Source organism: Poromitra crassiceps, assembly GCF_964638095.1.
Source record: "Poromitra crassiceps genome assembly, chromosome: 8".
In the NCBI taxonomy this organism is placed as follows: Eukaryota; Metazoa; Chordata; class Actinopteri; order Beryciformes; family Melamphaidae; genus Poromitra; species Poromitra crassiceps.
This window is the reverse complement of record NC_139629.1, coordinates 18228925-18246817: the sequence shown is the minus strand read 5'-3', so window position 1 is coordinate 18246817 and position 17893 is coordinate 18228925. Positions and strand designations below refer to the sequence as shown.

Genomic DNA, 17893 nt, shown 5'->3' with positions numbered 1-17893 from the left:
GTCCCTAGTCGAGAGTGTAAAGGGGAACTCCATAATATAGTGAATGATCCATTTGAAAAGAGTTAAAGCGGCATTATAACAAGAGTGACACAACAGATCCAAGTCCATGGCCCTCTGGCACTCTGCCCTGCGTTGAGGAAGTTCAGGTCACTTTCTCTTTCTTCCCTGTTCCTTGCCACACTGAGGCAATTGACCAGCATCCCACAGGCTCTGTGCCATAATCTCTTATTATCTCCATTTCCAATCTCTTGTCTTAATCTGTGAAATGTCAGCGTTGGCCTCGCCGGATCAATCTGCAATCTGGATCCAAAGCTCCTTTAAGAATCAAAGTCTAGGGCTAGCCCATACTAATCACATTGGGCCTATCTCAACCAGGGGCCGGTTGCACCAACTGGTCTTAACTATGCCTGGTCGTAACTCCTACGTCGGTCTTAGTTAAGACCAGTCTTTAGAGTGGATTTACGCCTGTTGCGCCAACACGGCTTACTCTGGTCTTAACTACGCTGGTCGTAGCAATGCGCGTTCATGTGAATTGTCGGGGAATGCCCTCTGATTGGCCCACATGTGCCTCGCGCCGTCACCCACTACTGTATGTGCGTCACTACACCCTCCCTCCTCCCACCCCCCTCCTCCTGTGGAAGCCCCGGGGGAAAATGGCAGCGGCGATTAGTGTCAGGGAGTCTGAATGAAATTGAATGTAACGTTCCCAATTCTATGTATTACATTCTAAAAAAGTAACGGCAACATTTGGGAAGGCTAAGCCACACAACTAGTTAGCTATAATCTAACGTCGTGCTTTCAAAGACGGCGAACTGGCGGTGTTACGACGATGACGGTCAAAAAGGTCTCCGCGGAGATCTCTGCTACGCCTCCTCCTGACGAGGCGTAGGAGTTACGCCTGGTCTTAGTGAAAATAAGGCTTAAGTCGTCTTGGTGCAACCGGCGTAGCTGTTAGGTCGTAAAGTTACGACCAACTTAGCTTAAGACCAGTGTAAGACCAGTTGGTGCAACCGGCCCCTGATGAGTACTACGCGCTATAAATAACACAGGCTGCTCGCTACTGTCAAATGCTGCACTTGTGTTTCCGCTTAACCCATCACACACACACACACACACGCACGCGCACACACACCGAGGACACCCCCTTAGACTATTTTGAATGTCGGTACACACTCGAGCTAATATTAAATGCATGTTGGGCTTCCCCTGTGATTAGGCTACTGATTTACTATTTGTACCCACTAATGCGTTTAACATCTTTCTGTTCTTGGTGTACAGAGGGAGACTCTTCAAAGAGGAGACCAGGGCTTTAGAATAGCAGAGACTCAACAACATCATCACACACTGCTTTCTGATTGGTTCCCTTCCCAGCATAAATGCTAACTGGATGAGCATGAAGTAGGTCAATGGGGCCTAGCTATGGCCACAGTGGAGGGAGTCGCTGACTTTTTGGGAAATGACACACACACACACACACGCGCGCATACACACACACACACACACACACACACACACACACACACACACACACACACACACACACACAGGTCTCAAGCATGAAATTGACCAACATGTAATATTGTCTCTCTCTCTCTGTCTCTCTCTCTCTCCTCCCACACTACTATCTCAACGCTCGTTCTATCGGCTCTTTGTGAATGTAGGTCAGCGCTTTAGCCTACACTGAATTGATCAACACAAGAAGTCAGGTTAGCTTTAGCTGTGCGTTTTCGTGTTTGACTCGGGGGCGGGGCGGTGATGCTACCCGACCGTGATCGCTATGGCAACACCATTGACCCAAGAGGCACTTAAGTTACAGGGAGGGAGGGAGGGGGGGTTGTGACAAGGAAGTGCTTTCCTGGCGCTGACTGCTCTGCCCTCTGCACCGGTTCATTCACTGTATCACAGAGGAAGAGACTGGGACCGCGGCCAGGCTAACAGGCTAACCCAGTCACATGCGCACACCACTCGCACATGCCCACACATTTGGGAATTTCTGAACGAACACAAGCAGTTTTTTGTTTCACTAGAGAGCCAGAGTCATGCCCACTTCTGGGTTAGATGTCAGCCGCCATTTGTTTTCCCCCGTAGACGTTTCGTAAAATGCTTAATATAAAAATAGCTTTACTTAGTCAAACCAAACGATTCAGCTATATTTAGAAACGGGAGTTCCTCCTGGAACTGCTACGTCCGCAACCCGATCCCGGATAAGCGGTGATGATGGTGGTGGTGATGATGATGATGATGATGATGATGATGGACAGACCATCATTTCACTCGGACCAAAACGTAAAACAATAGCGGATTAAAAAACATAATCTTCTTCAGTGTTTTTTGTTTTCTTTTGGTCCGAGTGAAATATTCTGTGGTCTCCTGATTCTACATAGAGCAATCGCTGAATCACTTGGTTTCACCACGTAAAACTATTTTTATAAGCATTTTATGAAATGTCTATGGGAAAATAAATGGCTGATATTAAAATCTGTTGGTGCTGTTGTCAGTAGGCTAAGAAAGGAAATCTCAGCCAAGAGCGTTGACACGTCTGGAAGACATGTTTTGCATGTCTTGCACTTGCGTGTTTGTTGGTTGGAGGTGAAAGCTCTTGATGGAGTAACGCTGGAGGGATGTAGTCAGTCATCAGCCTCTAGAACATGGAGAAGCACATTAGAAGGAAGGTGCCCACCAGATCACTCTGGAGGGGCTTCAACGTTTCCCAGCACACTTTATCTCCTATTCTCGCTTTATCTTCACTTATTCCTGCATACTTGAGACGAAGGAACATCTGCCCCCCATCTCTGTTCACCTTCACATCACACTCCCCTCTCCTCGTCCTCCCCTCCTCCACATAGTATGCCTCACCCACACGCTCTCTCCTAAGCCCCGCTGTCATCCCCTCCACTGATAGTCCTGATTACTGACTGAGTATTTATACATGGACTGCCTGATACTGTACATACACAGGGTGTAGTGATAGTCCTGATTACTGACTGAGTATTTATACATGGACTGCCTGATACAGCACACAGGGTGTAGTGATAGTCCTGATTACTCACTGACTGAGTATTTATACATGGACTGCCTGATACAGCACACAGGGTGTAGTGATAGTCCTGATTACTGACTGAGTATTTATACATGGACTGCCTGATACAGCACACAGGGTGTAGTGATAGTCCTGATTACTGACTGAGTATTTATACATGGACTGCCTGATACAGCACACAGGGTGTAGTGATAGTCCTGATTACTGACTGAGTATTTATACATGGACTGCCTGATACAGCACACAGGGTGTAGTGATAGTCCTGATTACTGACTGAGTATTTATACATGGACTGCCTGATACAGCACACAGGGTGTAGTGATAGTCCTGATTACTGAGTATTTATACATGGACTGCCTGATACAGCACACAGGGTGTAGTGATAGTCCTGATTACTGACTGAGTATTTATACATGGACTGCCTGATACAGCACACAGGGTGTAGTGATAGTCCTGATTACTGACTGAGTATTTATACATGGACTGCCTGATACAGCACACAGGGTGTAGTGATAGTCCTGATTACTGACTGAGTATTTATACATGGACTGCCTGATACAGCACACAGGGTGTAGTGATAGTCCTGATTACTGACTGAGTATTTATACATGGACTGCCTGATACAGCACACAGGGTGTAGTGATAGTCCTGATTACTGAGTATTTATACATGGACTGCCTGATACAGCACACAGGGTGTAGTGATAGTCCTGATTACTGACTGAGTATTTATACATGGACTGCCTGATACAGCACACAGGGTGTAGTGATAGTCCTGATTACTGACTGAGTATTTATACATGGACTGCCTGATACAGCACACAGGGTGTAGTGATAGTCCTGATTACTGACTGGGTATTTATACATGGACTGCCTGATACAGCACACAGGGTGTAGTGATAGTCCTGATTACTGACTGAGTATTTATACATGGACTGCCTGATACAGCACACAGGGTGTAGTGATAGTCCTGATTACTGACAGAGTATTTATACATGGACTGCCTGATACAGCACACAGGGTGTAGTGATAGTCCTGATTACTGACAGAGTATTTATACATGGACTGCCTGATACAGCACACAGGGTGTAGTGATAGTCCTGATTACTGACTGAGTATTTATACATGGACTGCCTGATACAGCACACAGGGTGTAGTGATAGTCCTGATTACTGACTGAGTATTTATACATGGACTGCCTGATACAGCACACAGGGTGTAGTGATAGTCCTGATTACTGACTGAGTATTTATACATGGACTGCCTGATACAGCACACAGGGTGTAGTGATAGTCCTGATTACTGACTGAGTATTTATACATGGACTGCCTGATACAGCACACAGGGTGTAGTGATAGTCCTGATTACTGACTGAGTATTTATACATGGACTGCCTGATACAGCACACAGGGTGTAGTGATAGTCCTGATTACTGACTGGGTATTTATACATGGACTGCCTGATACAGCACACAGGGTGTAGTGATAGTCCTGATTACTGACTGAGTATTTATACATGGACTGCCTGATACAGCACACAGGGTGTAGTGATAGTCCTGATTACTGACTGAGTATTTATACATGGACTGCCTGATACAGCACACAGGGTGTAGTGATAGTCCTGATTACTGACTGAGTATTTATACATGGACTGCCTGATACAGCACACAGGGTGTAGTGATAGTCCTGATTACTCACTGACTGAGTATTTATACATGGACTGCCTGATACAGCACACAGGGTGTAGTGATAGTCCTGATTACTCACTGACTGAGTATTTATACATGGACTGCCTGATACAGCACACAGGGTGTAGTGATAGTCCTGATTACTCACTGACTGAGTATTTATACATGGACTGCCTGATACTGTACACGGGGTGTAGTGATAGTCCTGATTACTCACTGAGTATTTATACATGGCCTGCCTGATACTGTACATACACAGGGTGTAGTGATAGTCCTGATTACTCACTGAGTATTTATACATGGACTGCCTGATACAGCACACAGGGTGTAGTGATAGTCCTGATTACTGACTGAGTATTTATACATGGACTGCCTGATACAGCACACAGGGTGTAGTGATAGTCCTGATTACTGACTGAGTATTTATACATGGACTGCCTGATACAGCACACAGGGTGTAGTGATAGTCCTGATTACTGACTGAGTATTTATACATGGACTGCCTGATACAGCACACAGGGTGTAGTGATAGTCCTGATTACTGACTGAGTATTTATACATGGACTGCCTGATACAGCACACAGGGTGTAGTGATAGTCCTGATTACTCACTGACTGAGTATTTATACATGGACTGCCTGATACAGCACACAGGGTGTAGTGATAGTCCTGATTACTCACTGACTGAGTATTTATACATGGCCTGCCTGATACAGCACACAGGGTGTAGTGATAGTCCTGATTACTCACTGAGTATGTATACATGGACTGCCTGATACAGCACACAGGGTGTAGTGATAGTCCTGATTACTCACTGAGTATTTATACATGGACTGCCTGATACTGTACATACACAGGGTGTAGTGATAGACCTGATTACTCACTGAGTATTTATACATGGACTGCCTGATACTGTACATACACAGGGTGTAGTGATAGTCCTGATTACTCACGAGTATTTATACATGGACTGCCTGATACTGTACATACACAGGGTGTAGTGATAGACCTGATTACTCACAGAGTATTTATACATGGACTGCCTGATACAGCACACAGGGTGTAGTGATAGTCCTGATTACTCACTGAGTATTTATACATGGACTGCCTGATACTGCACACAGGGTGTAGTCATAGTCCTGATTACTCACTGAGTATTTATACATGGACTGGCTGCCTGATACAGCACACAGGGTGTAGTGATAGTCCTGATTACTCACTGACTGAGTATTTATACATGGACTGCCTGATACAGCACACAGGGTGTAGTGATAGTCCTGATTACTCACTGACTGAGTATTTATACATGGACTGCCTGATACAGCACACAGGGTGTAGTGATAGTCCTGATTACTCACTGACTGAGTATTTATACATGGACTGCCTGATACAGCACACAGGGTGTAGTGATAGTCCTGATTACTCACTGACTGAGTATTTATACATGGACTGCCTGATACTGTACATGCACAGGGTGTAGTGATAGTCCTGATTACTCACTGAGTATTTATACATGGACTGCCTGATACAGCACACAGGGTGTAGGAGGCTGCTTATGCAGTGCGGGGGTGTGCACACGCACGCATGCGTCCATATCTGATGGCTTAGAGACAGAGATAGTAAACAGTCACCGTTGGCAGCAATGGAAAGCTCCTTCATGTATTGATTATTGATCAGATTTGAGGTTTTGAAGGCGTGTGTGTCTCTGCTGCTTTGAGGCCAGACGATGTACCGTATTCTTTCAGTATTGTGGATCATTTGATGGTAAGCCATTGGTAAACATAAGCCCATGATGTGAGTTGTGTAAATTCAATACACTGAGTCACAACGACCTACTTGCTATAGTCCGGAAAATGTGTGTATAAAATGATAGGTGTAGCAGTGAATAACAGGTTCAAGGAAGGGACAATACAGCATTTACAAATGCAGTCATAAGTGTGTGAATTAGACATAACAATAAGGAAATAGCTGATATTACAGCTTGCACATCACAGACAGACAAAGCAACACGTTACTGACAAAAACACTAGGGGATGTCATGGGTTGATAGTCTACACAGGATGCAGACAGGAAGTGGCTAAACCTGGCATTGGGTTTGTTAAGCTGTTGGTTTGTTTTACTTCTACCTTTACACATTTTAATTTGAAAAGGCTTGTCAAGTCATTCTTTTCTACAGATGGTAATTCAGTGAATAGCAGTGGCAAATAGCCTCATCCGGTTAACCCATTGATACCTGATGCAGCATTTGTGTGTGTATCCCTTTAAGACCGCGAACGGCGTTAACGCGGTTCGCGGTCTTAAAGGGATACGCACACAAATGAAGGATATACACGCAAATGCTGCATCAGGTATCAATGGGCTAATAACCACAGAAAGGTACGTACGGCTGTCTGCCTCCGGGGGTTTGAGTCCAACTCAACAGCGACCGCATAACAACTGCACACATCTGTGCACACACAAGGGGATGCAAACAAAGATGTCATAAAGTGCCGGGCGAACGTGATAAGTACGTTACCAGCACATCATCTTAACAGATCAAACAATATACCATACGTGATAAGTACATTACCAGCACATCATCTTAACAGATCAAACAATACCATACGTGATAAGTACATTACCAGCACATCATCTTAACAGATCAAACAATACCATACGTGATAAGTACATTACCAGCACATCATCTTAACAGATCAAACAATACCATACGTGATAAGTATGTTACCAGCACATCATCTTAACAGATCAAACAATACCATACGTGATAAGTACATTACCAGCACATCATCTTAACAGATCAAACAATACCATACGTGATAAGTATGTTACCAGCACATCATCTTAACAGATCAAACAATACCATACGTGATAAGTACATTACCAGCACATCATCTTAACAGATCAAACAATATACCATACGTGATAAGTATGTTACCAGCACATCATCTTAACAGATCAAACAATACCATACGTGATAAGTATGTTACCAGCACATCATCTTAACAGATCAAACAATATACCATACGTGATAAGTATGTTACCAGCACATCATCTTAACAGATCAAACAATACCATACGTGATAAGTATGTTACCAGCACATCATCTTAACACATCAAACAATACCATACGTGATAAGTACATTACCAGCACATCATCTTAACAGATCAAACAATACCATACGTGATAAGTATGTTACCAGCACATCATCTTAACAGATCAAACAATACCATACGTGATAAGTACATTACCAGCACATCATCTTAACAGATCAAACAATACCATACGTGATAAGTACATTACCAGCACATCATCTTAACAGATCAAACAATACCATACGTGATAAGTATGTTACCAGCACATCATCTTAACAGATCAAACAATATACCATACGTGATAAGTATGTTACCAGCACATCATCTTAACAGATCAAACAATATACCATACGTGATAAGTATGTTACCAGCACATCATCTTAACAGATCAAACAATACCATACGTGATAAGTACATTACCAGCACATCATCTTAACAGATCAAACAATATACCATACGTGATAAGTATGTTACCAGCACATCATCTTAACAGATCAAACAATACCATACGTGATAAGTATGTTACCAGCACATCATCTTAACAGATCAAACAATATACCATACGTGATAAGTATGTTACCAGCACATCATCTTAACAGATCAAACAATACCATACGTGATAAGTATGTTACCAGCACATCATCTTAACACATCAAACAATACCATACCATAATAATGAACACCCTAGACCACGGGTGCCCAAGCTTTTTTTTAGGGTGAGAGCTACTGAGAAAAAATAAAGCTACTAGGTCCGAGCTACTTCTTTTCCCCATGCCCCCCCCCCCCCCAAGTACATATTTAGCACATTTTAACCATATTATATGATTTATTTACCATAATTTAAAATTGTTATAATGTTAAATACTGTAGATACTCAGTTAGCTATACATGATTGGTATTTAGTTTATGCATTACAAATAATAAACTTTCTTTGGAGAGGTACTTACTTACTTAGTGATGGCCTGAGGTCTACCGGTAGATCACAATCTACCTACATTATTGGGCAGCCCTGCCCTAGACTGTGTTAAAAGTCCACATTTGTTTTCTGTGTGCTGTAAAGCGTAAGGTAAAGTAAATGATTTGTTTTCTATGTGCTGTAAAGCAGAATGCTTCTTTATTACATTACAAAGATGTGGCTTAACCCTCCTGTGTTCTGTCTACATGATGTAGTATTTAACCTGCCACTGACGAGGCTCCTGTCATTTAGATTGCTAAATAATTCTTAAAGGGGGACTGACTGACCCCCCCCAGATTTCTTGCAAAACTGTATTCTACTTGATTTGAAAACTCTGCAGGCAGAATTCCTCCCCCATAAACTAACATATCTTGGCCAATAAGTATGTAACATACAAAATAAAACAACCCGTAATATCTTAATTTTATGTAGAATGTAGAGGACATGTAACTGTTTAGTTAAACTTGCATTCCAGGAATATTGCTCTAAAGATAACGTAAATGGCTCGAGACTGTTTCGTCCTGAAACCCACTCGCTTTGCGCCAGAACACAATCGATTTGGGGGTGGAACACGCCAGGATTGGCCAACGCCAGTGCCCAGAACTGTCAAATCAAATCATCGACAGAGATGCTATTCTATCAATTTGGTAATTCAGTGGCGTTTTACTGCCATGTAACATAACTAACTAGCGGCTAATATTAGCCACAGTAGGCGATTACCCATGGATGCATTGCTCTTAAAGGGCTCGCGCCGCATGAACTACAGTAATCACATGGGGATTTATTTATTTTTTCACATGAGGGGCACGCGCAAATACCACCGTGACGTCACGATGTACCAAATCTCCCATTCATTTGAGGGCAAAAGAAAAGCAGGTTTGAACCCATAGAGGGAACTTATGCTGCTGAAAATGATACAAATGGTGCAATGGTAACAGTTTGGTCTCAAAGTTTTGGGGGTAAGTTACACTTTAAACATACTGCAATTTTGACCTGGTTAACCCTGCGACTATTCATGTTTCATGACTTGTACATTTCTATTTTTGCAGCCTGTAAAACACTGACACGGTAGTTCAACACAGACACACAGACAGACACGGTAGTTCAACACAGACACACACACAGACACGGTAGTTCAACACAGACACACACACAGACACGGTAGTTCAACACAGACACACACACAGACACGGTAGTTCAACACAGACACACACACAGACACGGTAGTTCAACACAGACACACACAGACACGGTAGTTCAACATAGACACACACAGACACGGTAGTTCAACACAGACACACACACAGACACGGTAGTTCAACACAGACACACACACAGACACGGTAGTTCAACACAGACACACACACAGACACGGTAGTTCAACACAGACACACACAGACACGGTAGTTCAACACAGACACACACACAGACACGGGTAGTTCAACACAGACACACACAGACACGGTAGGTCAACACAGACACACACAGACACGGGTAGTTCAACACAGACACACACAGACACGGTAGTTCAACACAGACACACACACAGACACGGGTAGTTCAACACAGACACACACAGACACGGTAGGTCAACACAGACACACACAGACACGGGTAGTTCAACACAGACACACACAGACACGGTAGTTCAACACAGACACACACAGACACGGTAGTTCAACACAGACACACACACAGACACGGGTAGTTCAACACAGACCCACACACAGACACGGGTAGTTCAACACAGACACGCACACAGACACGGGTAGTTCAACACAGACACACACAGACACGGGTAGTTCAACACAGACACGCACACAGACACGGGTAGTTCAACACAGACACACACACAGACACGGGTAGTTCAACACAGACACACACACAGACACGGGTAGTTCAACACAGACACACACACAGACACGGGTAGGTCAAGGCTATCACAATTTGGAGCGAAGGAATCAGAGATGATGTGCTGTGGCAGTGGGCAGATGAAGGCGAGGGGGGAGGCAAAGTCACATTCTCTCCATGCTGCAAAGAACAAAGGGCGTGTTGAGCTGAGCACATTCCATAGTGCGCACTACTGTACTCAGCCTAAACCTGCATGCTGCTGACCTGCACTACTGTACTCAGCCTAAACCTGCATGCTGCTGACCTGCACTACTGTACTCAGCCTAAACCTGCATGCTGCTGACCTGCACTACTGTACTCAGCCTAAACCTGCATGCTGCTGACCTGCACTACTGTACTCAGCCTAAACCTGCATGCTGCTGACCTGCTCGCACTACTGTACTCAGCCTAAACCTGCATGCTGCTGACCTGCACTACTGTACTCAGCCTAAACCTGCATGCTGCTGACCTGCACTACTGTACTCAGCCTAAACCTGCATGCTGCTGACCTGCTCGCACTACTGTACTCAGCCTAAACCTGCATGCTGCTGACCTGCTCTGACTCAAGCTCACTACTGTACTCAGCCTAAACCTGCATGCTGCTGACCTGCTCTGACTCAAGCTCACTACTGTACTCAGCCTAAACCTGCATGCTGCTGACCTGCTCTGACTCAAGCTCACTACTGTACTCAGCCTAAACCTGCATGCTGCTGACCTGCTCTGACTCAAGCTCACTACTGTACTCAGCCTAAACCTGCATGCTGCTGACCTGCTCGCACTACTGTACTCAGCCTAAACCTGCATGCTGCTGACCTGCACTACTGTACTCAGCCTAAACCTGCATGCTGCTGACCTGCACTACTGTACTCAGCCTAAACCTGCATGCTGCTGACCTGCTCTGACTCAAGCTCAACACGCCCGCGTCCATGTAGTCGTCCCTCTGCGGCCCAGCAGAAAATAGCCCAGGAGCATGTATGTTGAAAGAAGCCCAGAAGTGGTTCACAAGCCCCACTCCATCTCCCAAAACCACCCTCCCCCCTTAAGCCTCGCTCTTCACATCCAGAGTGAACGCTGAAGACATTTTGTGGCTTACTTTCTATTCCTCAGTTGACTTCGGGGGTTTTTTTGGGGGGGGGGGGGGGGGGGGTAAAATTAGTCAAGGACCAGGTTTTCCAAAGAACAACTCATTCATGATTCTGTTTGCATGTTCACCCTCAGCATCGACACAATGAGGCTAACACCTAAGCAGTAAGCACTATGTTGAAAAGCTGCTCGTTATGGCCGCCTAACGACGTTGATGCCCGCCTCATGCATTTTTGGTTGGATTCCAAAAGCGTTGCTTTGTTTCATTTTTAGAACCTGGATTCACAGAAGCAGAAAGCAGGCTCTTTTCCAACTAGAAACGTGGATGAAAGCGAAACAGAATTAGCATTTTGTGTCGGGCGGCTTCACGGAGTTCTTGTGCCATGAAAAAGTCAATGATGTGTTTTTCCATGTTGTATTAGGCAGCAGGTTGGTGTCTAATAACATGCTAACGGGCTCTGTACCCGTTCACCCTTTTCCACTATGTTCTTTAAATATCAGTTGCTTCCAGGCCAGCTGCCATCCATTGAATATTGACGCGTTGTCAGTGTGCTGAGAAACAGCTGTCATCTATATGCAAATTTGAGGATTAATTGTCAGTGGGATATTTTGGATGAAATAATGGGGATGCATGATGTAAGCCATGCCTGCTTAGAAAGCCCCTTGCACAGAAGTGCACTGAAGAACCATTCTTAGTCTCCTGACACTGCTGACGAGCTTTCATTCTGCCAACGGCTCGCACTCTGTTCTCCTTCTCAATGCTTTAAATGAGATAATATACATTTGAAGTAAGGCTCCTGGTCGCCCATAAATGAGACGACCCGACCGTCAAATTGAACGGCAGTGCCACATAAGAGTAGCACACTCAACACATTTTTTTTCCCAACACATAGCGCAAGTTTTGGTCGGAGTGAAATGTTCTATGCTCTCTCCCGATTGTAAATATATCTGAACCGTTTGGTTTGACCAAGTAAAACTATTTTTTATAAGCATTTTACTAAACGTCTATGGGAAAATAAATGGCGGATGAAAATCTCCGGTACAGTGCTGAAGCAGGAAGTGACGTTCACTCTTTTGCCTCTCCATTCTTCTGACAGCGTCTGTTTTCCCTCCGCAGTGCCTGAGGATGTCCAAGCGGAACCTGTTTGTACGCCTGGTGCCGTGCCGCTGCTTGCGGGGCGAGGAGGAGACGGTGACATCGCTGGACTACTCCCACTGCAGCCTGGAGACGGTTCCTAAGGAGATCTTTAGCTTTGAGAAGACCCTGCAGGAACTCTACCTCGATGCCAACCAGATCGAGGAGCTGCCCAAAGTAAGGACACACACGCGCCCCGGGCGTATAGAACACAGACTTATCATTCCTGTACACAACATCTCTGAAAGTTCATAAAGCCGTTCACTCATGGACATTGCTCACTCACGAGACCACTTGATGCTTAACTAGTTTATCTATTATGAAGCGCTTGCATTGTGTACAATTAGGAAATGCAGTATCTTTACTCAAAAGAAGCTCTCAGCTCATGAAGATGACGTTGCAGTTGATCTGCATCGTGTAACGCAATGTCCCTCCTGCTCCTTCCTCTAACCATAACATATCTCAGTCCATCCATCCATCCATCCATCCCGACCTTCTGTCAGAGTTTGAGTTATTTCCAGTTGGGTCAAGCTGACATTTGACTGTAATTTAGTAACTTGCAATTTGAACTCTTAATCTACATGCAACATTTCCTCAATAGCACTGTCTTAATTAACTTGTGTTATCTGCTGCTGCTCTATCTCTCTCTATCTCTCTCTCTCTCTCTCTCCCCCAGCAACTGTTTAACTGCCAGTCGCTCCATCGACTGAGCATGCCAGATAATGACCTAACAGTGTTGCCGCCGGCGATCGCAAACCTCATCAATCTCAGGGAGCTTGACGTCAGCAAGAACAGTAAGGAGAAATGACCACTTTGCTTTACTTCTTGGATCCTCGCTTAGAAAGTTCAATCAGGTTTGATTAATTGGCCGATAGATGCGATAAAGAGCAATTTATTGCGGCACATGTCGATAAAGCCCGAGGTAAGGTCTCGAGTCAGGAAACGGCGGCATGGCCAACGTCACGTTCGGATTGCTTCAAAGAGAAAGAAATCCCATAGTTAAATGCCACAGCGTGTTTCAGACACAGTCACACAACACAAACACTGACGTGACTCAAAAACCCTCGTGTGATGGAGATAGGGTCTTGTATCATGCTAGCCTCTAAACTCTGACCTGGTTAAATAAAGGTTAAATAAAAGAAAACAAAGTGGACTGTGTAGTACACCACAACAGAAGAACTCGCTGAAGCTCCCCAAGAGCTGGTTGTCACGCCGACACAAACCGAAGAACTGTTTCCACGTAAACCATCATTATCTTTGTGTGAGAAGAAGTGTTTTCTTCTCAGATGTTCAATAATCAGAGTGGGGGATGACAGTTTAGCATTGATCAAACTAGTCTCATTTAGCGTTCCTTTACCCTGTGATCAGAGATGTGCACAGGTGTTGAATAGGATGGAGGGTTTTTGTTCTCAGAGTTCCTACAAATGTTGCTTCTTTGTTAACAGAACTGTCACTGACCCCCTAATTGAGGAGTCAGAACAAGCCGTTCTGTAGAGAGATCGGAGTAGAAGAATCCTCGAGAATGTCCTGTTTGCAATGTCCTCCTACATACGAATCATGTGGTTATTTTCAGTGGGGAAAAGATGTGCTGTTGCATGTTCCTAACCGTACAACATTGAGAGCTCGGCAAGTTCTTAGCCCTCGGAACCCGGAGGGACGCCCTAAGCATAGGTTTTTGCAAAACGAGCGTTGCACTTCAAGCAATTTTCCGGTCATCTAACAGCAACAAACGGTAGCTACGTCAAGTGCTTCCCATTGTATAAATGACTGTATACATTTCGAGCAGGGCAGTGCTGAAAAGGAGCAAGCGTGCTCGGCAAAGCCGTGGATAAATGACTGTTAAGAAACGACATCGAGTACAAGTTAATCAGTGTTGACGCGGAGTAAATCAAACAAAGTGACGGCGTTGCCACCAAGCGGATCCGTCTACGCGGTGTTTACATTCAGCGTAGCTTATCCTCCTTCACAAAGCACTCCATGCCAAGTGTTGTGGACACAAAACCAAAGTGGGTGGAAATAAGCCCTGAGACTTGGTCACCTCCCCCCACCTTCTTCTCAGCTGACACGTTGCGGATGTTCGGTGAGAACCTGCAGACTATCGCTCGGATCATGTGGTCCGGTCTTTCTTTTTTCTATCCCCTATGAATGTGTCACCTCGAGCACATCCTCTCTCTGTGGTTGTTTAGAGAGGGAAGGTGCAGCGCGGCCACTTCTAATGCACCCTGAGCACACAGTGAGAGTCTTCCTGCTAGGCCCCTCTGCTGGCTGGCTTACTCTCACAGTCTACCTGTGTTTAAACGTCACACACATTCTCCTAGTTTACATGAAGATGGATTATAGCACTATCCTCTCAAATAGGGCCCGAGGGAAAAAAAAAAAAAAATCGATATCCAGGGTATCCGCGCAGTCTTGAAAAGTAAGAGTTGATAAATAATTTAGGGAAAATAAAGGCCCTTGAAAAGTCTTAAAAGTCTTAATTGCCATTTGAGGGGTATTAAATATTGTAGCTATAGACCTTATTCGCTAACCCCGGGACAGCGCCATATTGTTGACATACCGTCCTGCAGCTGACAACTATAGTAACGGCTTTATTGTAGTTTCTGTTCCATTACAAAATAGCCATAGTGATGACAGCAATAAAAACCCCGGGTTGTTGTTCGTATGCTGCCTTTAATGCCTGCTGTAATAATAAACAAAAGAAAAAACGAGGTGAACAGACTTTGCTGTGAGGAGCTGTCAGAAAGTTTCACCTGTCTCTCCTAACTATCCACACATCTCCTGTGCTGCTGACGTATCCTCCGTCTCGCTCCCTTCACGTCTGTGGACGGTAGAGATAGAAACAAACCACGGGGACTTTATTGCTGTCATTACTACAGCCGTGTGAACGCAGGTCACCATCCGAACACAATTGGAATGATACAGGTAACGCTAACGGCGGCTAGCTTCCTATAAACGCTGCTCTTACATAGGCTGTCACTTAAGAGCTGCTGCGTTATGTCGAGAACATGGCGGCGGTGGGCGTGCCCGTACATGAGTGACGTCAATCGAATAAGGTCTATTGTGCTGATTGTATTAAATGTGCATGTGATAACGTCTCATATCGATCGCAGATCCCCGATTTGAATCGAAGTCGTATTGTGGCAGACTTTGTGATTATCAGCAAATATCGTATCGTTGTCGTCATGATGAAACTTGTCATTTACACCCTTATCGCTGATGTGGCGAACGTGGCCGCGAGGTCTTAAAATGATGTTGAAAACGTCTTAAAAAAGGTATTATTAATATATATCGGCCATATTTCTTTCTATATAAACACACATTTTATGCAATGATCCTTCGCATAACAGTTTTGGGAGGCAGGATATTTTACAGTTTAACAATAAACTTTATTGTCCAGAATGCCATCAGTGCACTGTATGTATGTATGTATTAAAAGGTATACATAAAATGCTGCCTATATAGCGCTGATGATTGTCTAGCTACTGCTGTATTTTAAACACAACTGAATGCGTGGTTTGTCTAGGTATCCAGGAGTTTCCAGAAAACATCAAGAATTGCAAGTCCTCGCTATCGTAGAAGCCAGTGTGAATCCTATATCCAAGTGAGTAGAGCGCACAGTCACCACCCTCATATTAGTTTGTTCACCTCCTAGATAACGACAGTTTTGGTTTGATAAGTGTGTTTAGTTTCAGTATCACACCTCTGCAGGGCTTTATTTGCTTTTGTGTATGTACGTATGTGCTTAGTGATGTCCACTTCCCTGTTCCTGTGTGTGTCCTCAGGCTCCCAGAGGGCTTCACTCAGCTTCTGAGCCTGACCCAGCTGTACCTGACGATGCCTTCCTCGAGTTCTGCCAGCCAGCTTCGGCAGGTCAGTCGGTTGCCGTGGTCATTGAATATGAACCTTACTCTACTTTGCTTATGTAGCACCTTTTTAAAACCAAGTAAACTAGAATGAAAAACATAAAAAACACAGCACATAGACAAAAAACAAAATACCAGACACAAATATATGACAACACAAAAGCATAAATAACACATTCCAGAGCTATTGAAAGCAAGGCAGTAATATATATATATATAACTTTACCTGACTTGCTGATCATTTATATATATATACAGTATATATATAATATATATATATATACCGTGTATATATATATATAGGGGGGAAACAGAAACCCCCCCTCCAATCCTGGCATTCTCCTACAGTATGTCACGTGCATGTTGCGTGTTGCACAAAAAGATTGTATATACGGAAGATGAACACTCCAACTTACTTCCTTGACAGCTAGATCCACATTTTTCTTCTCGTCAATTCTCAATGGCTTCCTTGTTTTGCTCAGGAGTACTAAAAAACTGGCGATTTTTTACATTTGTTGTCTGCGCAGCCCACCACACAACAGCTTTTAGCTATGTTTAATTCAAGGAAAATGACGCTGGTGTGTGGAAATGAACGGAGCTTTTCCCCTGTGATGGGCGTGGCCTATTTCATGCAGTATCTCTATAGGCACCATAGTTTAATATCACAAGAAGAGTTACAGTAGATCTTGTATGTTAGTGAATGAAAATACAAAAAACAAAACATTCCCCCCCCCCCCTTTTTTTCTGATTCCCCCTCCCCCACACATCTTCTCCCCAATTGTACTTCGCTTATTCCCCCCTGCTGCCTGGTCGCTGCTCCACCCCTCTGCCGATCTGGGGAGAGCCGTAGACTAGCGCCATGCTCCCTCTGAGACATCGCAGTTGCCTGCCGCTTCTTTTCACCTGACAGCGGGAGCTTCACCGGCAGGACGTAGCACGTGGAGGGTCACGCTATTCCCACCAGTTCCCTTCCACCCCAACGACCAGAGGAGGCGCTAGCGCAGCGACCCAGGGCACATACCCCCAATCCGGCTTCCCACCCGCAGACCCAGCCAATCGTGCCTGTATGGACGCCCGACCAAGCCGGAGGTAACACGGGGGGCGCGAACCTGCGACCCTCGTGTTGGTAGGCAGGGAATCTACCGCTAC

The 17893-nt window shown here is 44.6% G+C and overlaps 1 protein-coding gene across 1 annotated transcript in view; it reads left to right on the top strand.

The window, feature by feature from the left end:
* The window catches only part of erbin (erbb2 interacting protein), a gene marked incomplete at its 3' end in the record, with an annotated part of 100629 nt that overhangs the window by 47421 nt on the left and 35315 nt on the right, over window positions 1–17893 (top strand). Inside the window, 6 exon segments of the mRNA XM_083642132.1 lie at window positions 12864–13058; window positions 13558–13675; window positions 16405–16440; window positions 16443–16482; window positions 16664–16710; window positions 16713–16803. Of these exon segments, the coding sequence (XP_083498258.1) occupies window positions 12873–13058; window positions 13558–13675; window positions 16405–16440; window positions 16443–16482; window positions 16664–16710; window positions 16713–16803 (518 nt within the window). The 5' untranslated portion in view covers window positions 12864–12872.